Genomic DNA, 12,900 nt, shown 5'->3' with positions numbered 1-12,900 from the left:
GGCCATGCTGTGCCACAGAGGGCCCAGACACGCCTGTGGTCTGCACACACGATGGCCCCCTCTCCCTGTGCCTGCTGTGGGGCACGGGGCTCGGGCAGGGACAGTGGTCTTCCAGAGGCAGGGTTGGTGCTGGGCCTTTGGGTAAGTAATCAGTAGGTTTTTGGTCCCTTTTGGGAGGCTGGCCAACCCATATTGTATTAGCCTCTGGTCATTGAGGGAGTTTTCTCTAAGTATTCCACTGACCTCTGCAGACTGCTTGCTGGTTCTAAGAACTGTAGCTTTTAGAAGCAGTGTTGCCTCCTGGGCTGTGACCAGCTCCCAAGACCCTTGTCGTGTCCTCTCCTCCCCCAGCCCCTCTGCAAACCACCCACCCTGCTTCTCCCCCTCTTCCCACGCCTGATTCTCATGGGGTCAGCAGGTCTGACGGCGGAGGGTCCGAGCAGACGCCTGGACGGCTGCAGCCCTCCTGAGCTCTTGCCTCGTGGCTTTCAGCTGTGTGGAGCCCCTGAGATGAGGATCTTTGTGACTGGCCGCTGGCTCTCTCTCCCCTCATCTCCTGATGCTCTCCTCCTGGGATTCGCAAATATCCTCCATTTCCGTGGTGTTTGTACCTCCATGCCTTTACCTGCACTGTTCCCGCTGCACGATCCTCCTTTCCATCTGGAAAACTCCCTCCTCACTCCCTCACTCAGTGCCCGCTCCTCACCTCTCCTGGTGCCCGTCTGCACTCCAGGTAGACCTTCAGCGCGTGTCTGCACCTGGAGGTGTCCAAGGTGGTAGTGTGCTTTCTCAGCGGGCCAGCCTCCCTGATGGGCCACCCAGAAGACTTGGTTGATTTCTAGTCTCAGATACTGCCCTGCGACCTGGCCCTGCCAGCGCTGGAGGGTTAGGGCGACCCTCTGATGAGAGCCTTCCCTCAGGATCCTTCAGTTCTCAGTAGCCATGGAGACTTGGAGCGGCTCTCTGGGGGTGCTGTGGGCAAGTGTCCCGAATAGCAGGATGTTGACAGCCTTGACCCCAGACTGTGGGCCGTCTGCAGGTGTTGTCCCTGAGCTCCTGCCAGGGGAGTGGAGTCAAGATGGAGGGGAAATTCTGGCACGTGGTCGGTTCGTGGGCCTTCTTGACGACTTTGCCCCGTGCTCCTGACCTGGCTCCAGGGTGATTTAGCCTATCAGACCCAGCCCCCTTGGCAGCAAGTGATTTGGAAAGTCCCCTTCCTCACCCGGCCGCCCACAGCGTCATATTCAGCAGTGTCTTGAGTGTGAGGTAAAGGGCACACAGGAGGAGAGTAAGTTCTAATACATGCATCTCGGTACGTCAGTCTGTGGGCATGACGACCCTGGAGGTGCTGGAGAAGAAAGGCTGCATCTCCCGGCCGCGCTGTGAGTGTGGCCGCGTGTCCTGACAGATGTGGGGGCCGCGCTGTGAGCGTGGCTGCACTCTGAATGTGGCTGCATGTCTGGCTGGCGCCGGGGCCGCGTGGTGACCATGGCCGCGCTTTGAGCTTGGCTGCGGGGCCGCGCTCAGTTCCGAGGCCTCGAGCGTGCTGCAACAGTGCAGGCTTCTTAGGGATGAGTGAGTTTTGAGTTTTAAGCAAAAGAAAGTATAACCCTCTCTCTAAAACTGTAGCTGGCTACCAGAAGAGTTCACTGATGCTGAGTGTGCACAAGCATTCTGTGCTCCTTCGTCAGAGGAGTGAGGTGCTGGGCCAGCTCAGATGATGGCAAGCAGCCTTTGCACCCGTGCAGATGCTGGCAGGACATTTGAACGTTGTGCAGATGCATGATGGCTCTTCCATCTGTAGGCGTGTCCGGCACATTGCAGGATGTCACGCCCCACTCACGCAGGGCCATAGATCCCCCTTGCTGTGGACAAAAGAAGTGCCCGAGCATGGGGCTGCCATGCCCTGGGAACCAGTGCCAACTGTGTGTTAGTGCCATGCTTCCTTGAGAAGCTCGTGTGAATGCCCCGGCCGGCTCGGGTGGCAGGGTGCACTGGGCCGGGCTGGGAGCGGGGTTGAGCTGAGCTCGGTCCCCCCGGGGAAGAGTGCCTGTGATAGTAGACCAGGGAGTCAGCAGCACTCTGAGCACCACATACTGGCTGGGCGGCCTCCACCAGGGGCCGGCGAGCAGCATGGGGCCCTCCAGGAGCCCCCCACCCCCAGGCCCTCTTCCTTCCCCACACCCTCCTAGGCTGCTGGAGGCACCCAGGAGAGCCCCGTCTCCCCAGCAGGAGGAAGCTGGCTACTGGTCTTGTAAGTTCTGCACCCCCTGTACCGTCGGGGTGGGGAACAGCCCGGTCCTCTTGACAGCTCAGCTCCTGGGTGGCTCCCCGTCCCGATGGTCCCATGTGGTCCCTGTGGTGGGCATAGAGAGAAGTGGGCGGGGAAGGCCGCCGTGACAGAGAGCCGGCCTGCAAGCACTGAGGTGCTGGTAGGCAGGTGTTTCCGTAAACAGCGCCCTCTTCAGCTTTCCGACCTTGGTGCCGGCTGATGCATTTCCTCGCCAGCAGGCTAAGGTTGGTCCCAGTTGGGGTGAGCAGACCAGCCCACAGGCCCACCCAGCCCACTACAGGGTCTGTGAGTAAGTCGTGTTCTTACAACAAAGCTGCTGTGCCGTTCCACCGCAGGTTTCCTGCGGCCACTTGTGTGTGACAGCAGCGGGGGCCATGGGGCCTGCAGAATGGGACGTTTCCTGCCCGGCCCTTCACACTGGAAGTTTCTGAGCCCTGGTGTAGGAGAGACTTGAAGGCAGCGTCACCTCTCAGTTCCTGGGCTTCCAGCGTCCGTCACTAGCCCCGGAGCTCTGCTGCCCTGGCAAAGGCTCCTTGGTGGGCGAAGGCCCTGAGGAGCTACCACGGGCCGGGCCCCAGAACCCTGGCTCTGGGTGGACCGACAGACCCCAAGGACAGCGTTCCCTGCTGCTTTCTGCTGTCCCCAAGCGTCTGCCAAAGCCAGTCCAGCCTGTGTCCAAGCAGAGACTCTGACACCTTGGCTTCATCCCACTTGTTGGAGCAGATGCCCAGGCGAACGGGACCCTGCTGGCGGCCCCTTGCACAGGCAGCCTCTGCGCAGTCTGGTGAGGAGGCCATGAGCCCCGTCGCACCAGGGGACATCATCAGGGTCCTGGAGCAGAACCACGGGACACCCAAGTTCATTCAGCAGCTCCGCCAGTGCTGATTCAGCTCTGTCAGCGCCAGCTGCAGCCTGGAGCTGGAGGGTGGGCCCGGCGGTGCGGCCCCTCTGGAGCTCACCGTCGCTGGGCAGACAGAGAGGGCTGTCCAGGGGGTGTTCAGGCTGCAGAGGAGGGCTCAGGATGTGCGGCCAGCCCGTGCAAGGCCCTGCCCGCGTGCCTTGAGCCATGGTTTGCCATTGAAAGCGAAGGCTCCGCTGGGTGGCCTGCCATTTGGTGGATACTGGCCTGGGCTCTGGGCCAATAAGTGGATATTTTTAGAGTTTTCTTACTGTTTGAGTAAGCAACCCACATACATGGAGCCAAGTGAAAAAAAGTAAAAAAAGAGGCAGAATGGTACGAATAAGCCGCCTCCCTGCCGTGACCGCTCTTTCAACCCTGGAGGCAGCGGTACCCCCATTGTTCGTAGGGGGCACGTAGGATCTGTTCTGGTTTCTTGAGTGCGCCCTCTGACTTCTCCCCAACTCGACCTTGTGACACCGCTATCACTAACCCCGTTTCCAAGTAGAGGAAACAGGCTCGCAGAGTTGCATCTCAGTGTGTCAGGGTCCATAGTGGGGCTGGGTCTCCCTCTCAATCCGTGACTTTGCAGCCTGAGCACCTCGCACTCTTTCTGTGGCCGGCAGAGCGAGGTGGGCCAGGCTGGCCAGGCCCCTGCGATGGGGTCTGTTCCTTCCCACACCCTCCTCCCACACAGCTGGGTGGGCAGGACCTTTGGCTGTGTCTGAGATGACCGGCGCCCTGATCCCACATCTTGTTTGGCTCTGGGAGATGGCATGGAAGTGGCAGTGAGTGGGGACCCCTCGGAGGTGGGGCGTCTGGGGCCAGCACGTGGCTCTGGAAGAATGTTTCACGTCCCGTCCTCACCTGCAGAACGAGAAGCAGAGGCCTCAGAAGGGGCCATGAGGACGAGCCGCCTGCCCCAGGGCCTGCAGTAGCTGCGGGTTTACTTGTTGGGGTTCCCCAGGGGGCCTGTGGGGCACCCCACCTCTGTCTGGTGTGTGAGCACAGCCTGCCAGCAGCCTCCCCAGGGCAGCAGCGGCGGCTCCAGAGCTGCCAGCCCATCTCCCTGGGCGCCTGCTTCGTTGGGAGCAGGCGCTGCTGGTAATTATGCCTCTTAATTTAGGAGAGCGAGCCTGAGAAAGTAATTTGAATTTGGATGTTAACCTCGGAGGCTGGGAAGGGGCAGAGCGAGCCCTCTCTCCTGGAGGCTGAATTGGAAATGAGCAGGGAGACATTCAGGCTGACTTTGAGAAACGGCTCTCTGTAGCAGCAGCAGGCAGAGGGCTCATCTGGCACGGGGGTTGGGGGCCCGGTGACCCATGCGTGCTCACGTCGCAGGCGTGGGCCTCACCCCACCTGCCACAGCTGCAGGCAGCCCCTCAGAGACCACTGTTCTTCCGAGTCCTTTCTGCGGGGGGCAGTTTGCTTCAGAGCGGGTCGTGGGACAGGTCTTCGTGGCTTTGAGCCATTTGGCAGGGTCTCAGAAGGTGCATCCAATTAGTCCTTGTGTTCTTTGTAAACCAACTCTCAATACAGGTTTTTCTCAGTGAAGTATGAAATGGGTAGTTGCAGACTGCAATATTAACGCCTTTCCACTTTTTTCTCACTTCTTCCTGTGCCAGCTAGGAGCAACTCGGATTAGCTTACGTGGGCTGAAAGGAGCCGGGAACAGACACTTGTGCCTTCTGGCTCCCAGCCAGGGCTGGCCTCGGGGGGCGGGGGTGGAGAAGGGAGGTCCCCTGGGGCCCCGTCCAGCTCCCCCACGAGGCCTGGGGGCCGCAGGAGAGAGAGAGAAAAGGACTTAGTCACACTCAGCAGGCGAGTGTGTGTGCGAGAGTGAGTGCAAGGGTGCGTGGGGGTGTGTGGTTAGTGTGAGTCTGGGTGTGGGGGAGTGTGCATGGGAGTGTGTGTTGGAGTGGGGAGCGTGGGGTGGGGGCAGGGGCTCCGGGGCCCTGGGGTGCCACGTGAGGGGCAGGGATCCGGCATGTACTGAGCCCCGCTCTGCGCCAGGTCCCAGCCGGCACTTTAATTCAGGGCTCAATGCTCACACCTCCAGGATCGGAGGTGTCATTCCACTTTCCAGACGAGGGATTTGAGGTCCAGCCTGAGTGCGAATGGTCACAGAGACTGTGTTTTTGCCCCCGTCCCTCGTCCCCGGTCCTGGGGACATGCATGGGAACAGCACCTTCTCGCTAGTCCTCCGCTTTGGACCCTGCATCCCCCAGCCTGCTCCTGTGGGAGGAGCCGTGGAAGGGCCGTGGCCGTGCAGAGGCTTCCTTGGAATGGCTGTGGCAGTCCCGGCCCGGCAGGCATGGTGGTGTTCCCAGCTGTCACCAAGGCCACCCATGGGAACCTGACTCATTCTCATCTCCCACTAGCCTCTTTCTAAGCCTGACTGGGTTTTCCTCCTTTGGAATAGTGACATGTTTAAATAGTTTCTTAAATTGGGTGACTCGTAGGTAAACAGACTCCAGGTTTTCTTGCTTTCTGGATTGACTTAATTCTCGGTGTCTTTACTTTAGAAACCTTTAGAACCGTTTAGAAACTGCCCTGCTCGGCTCCACTCCAGGCCCCGTGCTGCAGTCCTGGTGGAGGCCTGGCCTGCTCACTGTCCCCAGGCTGTGCCTCAGTTGGCTGCACCCTCCGGGAGGCACCGGGCATTTGGTGGCATGCGTGTCACGCCCACGCTCTGGTCCCCTGCCTGCGTGCATGCAGCACCTCCCGGGAGCCAAGTTCTGAGCCAGGAATAGGGGTTACGGGTTGAGCGGTGGCACGTCAGCCTCCAGGACCCAGGCCAGTGGGGAAGAAGAGGCACGTACCGAAGTCGTCGGATTACGTGGTCAAATACGGCACATGGAGCTGACACGCCCAGCTTGGGGGGATTGGTGGAGAAGGTAGCGTCTGAGGTGGGGTGAAAGTGGACGGGAGTCGGGGTACAGATGGAAACTGAACTGTGGACAAGTGTCGTGTGTCCTGTTTGCCAGCCGCCCTCCTGGGCTGTGGACTGAGGGGTGCGGGGCGCTCAGGGGGGCTCGGGTGTCTGCAGAGCAGGATGGGGGCAGGCCCAGCGGTCCCTGTGGCCCCGTCAGGTCACTGTGTGTGGGCCGCAGCCTGGCGGAGGCTGGCGGCTCGGCACAGCCTGGGTGGAAGGTCAAAGCGGGAGCAAAGTTGAAAGTCTGCTGGTTGTGAGTCCAAGGTGACAAGTTAAAATGAAGGGCCTGATGTTTGCTTTGAGCACTGTGGTGTCAGTCAGCATTTCTCCCTTTTTAAGACCTGGAAATCATCCAAAAGTACCAAGAAGAATGAAAACCAAAAAGATGAACTTAAATTTGGGCAAAACAGAAATACAGCTAAAACCCAAGCCCCTGAATGGGAGGAAGAGGCCCTCAGCGTGGCCTGGGAGAGGCTGTGCGGAAGGAGCCGGGCCACTGCGGCAGGGAGGGGGCTTGGCACCCCGGCGGGCGGGAGGCCGCTAATGAAACACCTCGCGCCGGCGGGGGCCCCTGTTGGCAGCAGCATGGACGGGGTCAGCCGCAGGAGCAGGAGCTTCCTGGCCCCGTTTCTGTTCACAGGAGCAGGAGATGTGGAGGTGAGTGAGAACTCGGACACACAAGTGCCAATGTCTCCTTGACGGAAAGGGAGGAGGCGTTTCCTCCTGCGGGAAAGCTCACAGTGCCCTCTCTTACCAGAGGGCAGGAGCGCAGGCGGGTGGAAGTCTCACAGAGCCATCCGATCAGAGGTAAAGAGAAGAGAGCACCCTGTCCTTTGCACAGTATCAGCCTTTTGCACAAAGCCAGATAAATAAAACTCATTTTCAGTGATGGCTAATAAAGGCAACATCGCACAGTTTTGTGAAATCAAAAAATTTTGTAGAAAAGTAAATAACAGAAAAGAGTTTCCCAGGAAAAAAATTGGCATTGAGCAGATGAAAATTATATCTGAACATTTTGCCAAGAAATAGACCCTAGCAATCCAGTAGAATCCACGAAGCTGGAACAAAATGCAAGCGCCCGGAGCAGAGGTGGGGAGGCCAGGGTAGCAGGTGAGCCAGGCGCCAGCTGAGCTCAGGACAGGAGTCAGAGCAGAAGGTCAGTCGGGATACAGGAGGGTGAGGTGATGGGGAGGCCCAGCAGCCAGATGCAGCTGCTACGTGTCTGACAATGTAGAATTTATGTATTTAGTAAAAACTCTCAAGAAGGGAGAAGATGGGAGAAAAGAATGCTGGTTTCCCCATCATTAGTAGCTGAAGGTTAAAACATACCATTTAACGAGAGCATCACGCAGTAAAAGCATATTTAACCGAGAAAGGTGAACAATAAGGATGATGCGTTTGGTAATCAGACACTCAGCATAGGAAACTGATAGGAACCATGGGAAGCAGAAAAGTACAGGCATTGTGTATGGTTACGAGTTAGGAAAGCAGCCACTAGAGCCAAAACACAAACCTGTCTGAGTATCGAGAGAATTTCACAGAAAAAAGCAAACCAGACAACAAGGCCACAACCAGCAGGATTGCTGTTCCAGAAAAGCCGAGATGAGGGGCAGTTTGAGGGGAAGGATGAGGGATAGCCGCGGTAGGAGAATTTACTGTGCTTCCTAATCCCCATTATGCCAAGTGGGCAAGACTGAGCAACAGAAAAGACAGTATGTGTTGTGTCCTTAACCCCGAAACCAAAGAACACTCTTTTTAAAAAGTGCTCAGAGAAAACGTTCACCCAAAATACCCGTATATCACATAATAAAAAAACCTTCACAAATTCAAATAGGTAGAGCTGATTCAGACAGCTTTCTCTGGTCACAGTGATGAATTTGAAATCAAGAACAAAACCAGAAAAAGAAAAACCTCCTAACACTTGGAAATTTGAAAAAAAAAAAAAAGGGAACAAAAGCCTGTGTCTTAATTCTTGGGTCAAAGAAGAAATGCAGTTCAAAGTGCATAAAATCTAGAAAATAATCCTAATGGAAATCCTGCTCCTCTGAGCCTGTGGAAAACACTGGAGTGTGCTCAGCAGAGAAATCATGGGCATAAGTGCTGTATTATTGGGCAAGAAAGAGGGAATATGCGTGGATTAAACACCCAGCTCAAGAACTCACAGAGGAAAACAAAGTAAGCCCAGTAAGGCAAAAGGTAGGAATTTATAAAGATCAAAGCAGGAGTTAATAAGAAAGTGAAAAATGGTAGAAATAATAAATAAACCCAAATGCCTGTGCTTTGAAATAACACCAGTAGAACATATAAATTATTCACAGTCCTAGTAAAAAATTAATAGCATCACCATCACCACCACCAAAATAAAGAATAAGAGTAATGACTTTGGAGTTCCTGACTGAGAGGAGCCTGGAAGGGCGTCCCGGGTGCTGAGAAGGCTGGGTCTTGATCTGGATGGTGGTGCCGTGGGTGTGGACATGTGTACAGTCAGTGAGCCGTACACACAAGATTTATGCACCTTACTGTGTGTGAGCTCTACCTCAACAGTAAAGAAAATAAATAAAAACAAAAATGAAAATAAACCTATAAGGAATCAGGAGTTCTACATGAATTCTATAAGAAGAACTATGAATTATATCACAACTCTATTTAAATAAAAATCTGAACGAAATGAATAATTTTGTAGGAAAATATAACCTATCAATACTGACTCCAGAAGAAAGAGCAATTCTAAACAGACCAATTTATAAAGTTGTCACAAAAAAGCCAGCCCAGCCCTCCCCAGCGAAAAGGAACAGAAAACGCATCAGGTTGAGTCAGTGTCACGGGAAAATCCTACGAGGTCTTCAAAATACCGGCACGTCCGTACTGTGCAGACTGTCCCAGGGCAGGGGAGAGGAGCCAAGCTTCCTGAAGTGAGCACGCTGTTGACGCCAGCACCTGTGAAGATCCCCACCTGTGCAGTGTGCGTGTGCGCACACACGCGGGCACAGACTGTAGACCAGTCACACGTGCTCCCGTGTCCGGAAGTGAAGTCAGTGCACTAGAACCCACCGTGTCAGGGGGGTTTCTGCAGGGCTGGGCTGCTGGTTTGGTTTTAGGATATCTTCTCCATGTTTGCTGAAACGGCATTTGACAAAATCCAACATTCAGTCTTGATTAAAAACTTCATAAAGTATGAATATGTGGGTAATTTCTCTACATGATAAAATATATCTATTTCAGCCAAAAACTGACATGCTATAAATAAGAAGATACTAGTTGCAGTTCCGGTGAAGCCACAAACAGGTTAAGGATGTCCAGTATTACAGCTATAATTTAATATTATTCTGGGGTTACTGGTCATCAAAAGCAGACAAGAGGAAGAATCGAAGGTCTGAGTATTGAGACGGAGGAGGGACGTGCTCACTTTGCAGCTGACGTGATTGTGTGCAGAGACAGTCAGCGAAATCGACTGTAACCAGAGAATTTAGTAAAGGAAGTGAGACCACATGCAGAAATTTAAAGTCATATATATACAGAAACAACAAGTTACAGAGACAGCAGAAGAAGTGCTCCCATTCACAACAGCAACAACAGAAAAAGGCGAAAAGATGAAATGTCCAAGAGCAAGGGCCTGTAACGTGTAGGATCTGAATGGGGGACCTTCCGCAGGCTCTTCCAAGTCCATGAGAAAGCTGGCGGTGTGCTTTAGCAGGAGTTCTCCTGAGTTACCTTGTCCATTTAAAATAGTCCCGACTTTCTTAAAAAAAATGTGTTTTGGTGTGTTTTTTTATGTTTTGTTTTGTTTTTGATGAGGAAGATTTGCCCTGAGCTAACATCTTTGCCAATCTTCCTCTATTTTGTATGTGGGTCGCTGCCACAGCATGGCTGCTGACAAGTGCTATTGGTCTGCGCCCAGGAACTGAACCCAGGCTGCCAAAGTGGAGCGCACTGAACTTAACCGCTAGGCCAGCCCTTAAGAAAGATTTTTGGTTGGTGCTTTTTTTTTTTGATGGTAGAGGGGCGGGATGGCGTGGGGAGAAAAAGGCTTCTAAGATTCTTGTGGACAGAACAGTGGAAGAGAATCAGAAGTGAGAAGCAGACTCAGTTACACAGGGGACTTCAGTGAGTGAGAACGTGGAGTATTAAGCCACAGGAAGCCGTCGAGCCTTTTGATAGGTGGTATTGGGACATCTGGGCTGTCATCCTAAGGGCAGCCTGCCAGCCAGTGCCTGACGAAACTACAGATGGACATGCCCTTTGACCCTGCAGTGTGCTTCTGAGAGGTCATCCTGCGGTGAACTTGCACACGTGGGAAGCAGAGTGTCTAAGAGCTGGTGCGCCTCCACGTCGACTGTAGCACTGTCGTGTGGGAAGTGGCTTAAATGTTCGCCGGTGGGAGCTCGTTAAATAAGAGGTGGTGTCCACATGGTGGAGTTCTGGGATGTCACGGAAATGAACCAGGAAGCTCTCTCTGTGCTGGTTTGCAAACGTCTCCCCAGTATATTAAGTGAAAAAAGCAAGGCTTGAAACACCGTGCAGGCTATCTTCCCATTTTTGTAACAAGAAGGGGAATAACGGAGACGTGTTTGCTGGTGAACGTGTGAACTGTTTCTGAAAGACACACGCAGCTTGACGACTGTTGGCTGTGGGTCAGGGACTGGGGGCTGGGGTGACGTTGGGGAGAGACTTGTCCGTGTGCGCCCCTTTGTACTGGACATCTGGACCTTGGGTCTCGAGGCCTCGAAGCGTTCTGAGAATCCAGGACAAGGTCCAGCAGGACCTTGGGCAGGGCCTGGGACCAGGGCTGTGAGGGCTCCAGGAGGCGTCCTGTCCTGCGCTCTGCTCGTCTCTGCAGACCGTCTTCCTCCGCGGCGTGGGTGCTTGGTAGCTGAGAGGTATCAGCCTGTCCGTGCTTAAGGTGTGCATCCCTTCTGCTCAGGAGATCAGCCCCACCGCCCAGAAAACAGAGAGAGACACGGGTCAGCCCAGACTGGACTCTCGGGCCTGTCCTGCGTCCCTCCTGGAGAGAATCCTCTTGGTCCAGTGTATCTACTGGTCTGTTCAGCTGTGGCCTCGAGGACGGGCACAGTTAGGACAAGGACTTTCTGGGAGCCCACCCAGCAAAGACCATTGTGAGCTGAACGTCACCAGAAAAGGAAGGTGCCGCCAGCTTCTAGGTCAGTCTGGGTGACATTGGAAAGGAGTGACGCACCCTGATAGTTCAGAGGCGAGTGTCAGGGAGTGTTCGTGCATTGAGATAGCCCGGTTCCTGGGAGGAAACGTCATCTGAGCTCCAGCTTCCTGGGGGAGGTGGTTATGATGGGGGAGGGCCACAGGACATGGTGAGCGTTGCTTCCCCCTGAATATGATCAGGTTTTATTTCACGTTTCGACACCATCTTTTGACGCCACTAAGTGGTCACTTAGTGCTTGCTCTGTAAAGTGGGGCATCACCCCAATGACAAGACGTGCCACAAGAGGCGCCTGTCATCTGTCAGCGCAGGCAGCTGGCTCAGTGGGTACTGGTGGCGCCGGAGCTCAGGGAGGACAGGCGTGGAGTGGCCACATGTCCCTGGGTTCTGACCCTTCTCCTGGGCCTCTGAGGACTTTGCCCAGGCTGTTCTGGAAACATAGTGATGCTCATGCCTGTTCACCCTCCATGACCAGCAGGATGGGGTCACCTGGTTGTGCAGCGGTCCTATTTCGGGGCAGGATTGGGGTCGCCTAGCTGTGGAGTGGTCCTGTTTGGGGGCAGGATTGGGGTCACTTGGTTGTGTGTTGGTCCCATTGAGGGGCCAGGTTTCCTTCAGGGACCTTGACGGTTAATACTGGGGCTTTGTAGACTGGATGCCTCGCCCAGGAATTCCTAAGTCAGGCTGCCCAGGGAGGGCCTTTCCAGGAATGGCCTGGAGAGACTGTTTTCGAGAAGAAAGCACAGCAGGCCTAGGGCTGTTCATTTAGGCCTGGAAGGCACATACGTGGAAGTGGGCCCGCCCTCCTCCCCCCCCGCAGCCTGGGCCTTGCTGATCTGTCACGGCACCTTTCCTGCTGACCCTGTCCTGTCCATCTCAGCCTAGGACCCAGTGCCGTTCACATGCTGGGGCAGGAGCTGGGAGCTCTTGGCTGCCCCCAGTTCGTGGGGCTGTGCCTGCCGCATGGGCTGTGCCTCCCTGGAAAGCCCTGTAAAAGATGAGGGCCCCCCGCCACCTCTCCGCACTCCCCCATTTCCATGTGGGCCATTGGGGAGCACTCAGCACACAGTCTGAGAGAGCCAGACAACCACCAGAGCATGAGATCCGAATGAGGGAGCCTCCGAACCTCGTCTGTGCCAGAGCACGGAGACCAGCCTGGGCGCGTCGAGGGGCCCAAGCACAGGCTAGTGGTCTGGGCCTGTTCCTGCACCTCCAGCCCAGTGCGGTGGCTGCCTCCCTTTCACGTGGAGACTCTCCTTCCACCAGTAGTCTCTGAGCCGTTCTGGTCTAGGAACTGGGCACACATCAGCCAGACACACAGACTGTGATCAGATCGACACGCACAATACCAGCCCAGAAGGGTGAGCTGGGCAGTGCCCTGACCTACAGCACTGGGTCCAGGAGTGCTCTCAGCAGGAGCTGGGATCAGGGAAGGAAGTGGCGTTTTGTGGGACCAACGGGAAGAGCAGGAGCTACCTGGCGCTGGCAGTGAAGGCGGCCAGGTGGCCAGGGTGCAGAGCCAGTGGTGGCAGAGCTGGAATGACACCAGGGCTTCCCCCCACCCCCGCCTCTAGCCCCTGCGCTTGGCCCTCCTCTCTTAT

At 55.4% G+C, this 12,900-nt stretch overlaps 1 protein-coding gene across 10 annotated transcripts in view; it reads left to right on the top strand.

The window, feature by feature from the left end:
* The window catches only part of MAD1L1 (mitotic arrest deficient 1 like 1), a 415,485-nt gene that overhangs the window by 254,679 nt on the left and 147,906 nt on the right, over window positions 1–12,900 (top strand). The window contains exon 1 of one of the 10 annotated variants that reach the window (XM_070484079.1): window positions 6,654–6,783. The exons of the other annotated variants lie outside the window; for them this stretch is intronic. Within the exon in view, the coding sequence (XP_070340180.1) occupies window positions 6,670–6,783 (114 nt within the window). The 5' untranslated portion in view covers window positions 6,654–6,669. Of the gene's footprint in view, window positions 1–6,653; window positions 6,784–12,900 lie in introns of those variants that run through there. 10 annotated transcript variants of the gene reach the window in all.

Source organism: Equus asinus, chromosome 14, assembly GCF_041296235.1.
Source record: "Equus asinus isolate D_3611 breed Donkey chromosome 14, EquAss-T2T_v2, whole genome shotgun sequence".
Lineage (NCBI taxonomy): Eukaryota > Metazoa > Chordata > Mammalia > Perissodactyla > Equidae > Equus > Equus asinus.
The sequence above is the reverse complement of the archived record's forward strand: the minus strand, read 5'-3'. Positions and strand labels throughout refer to the sequence as shown.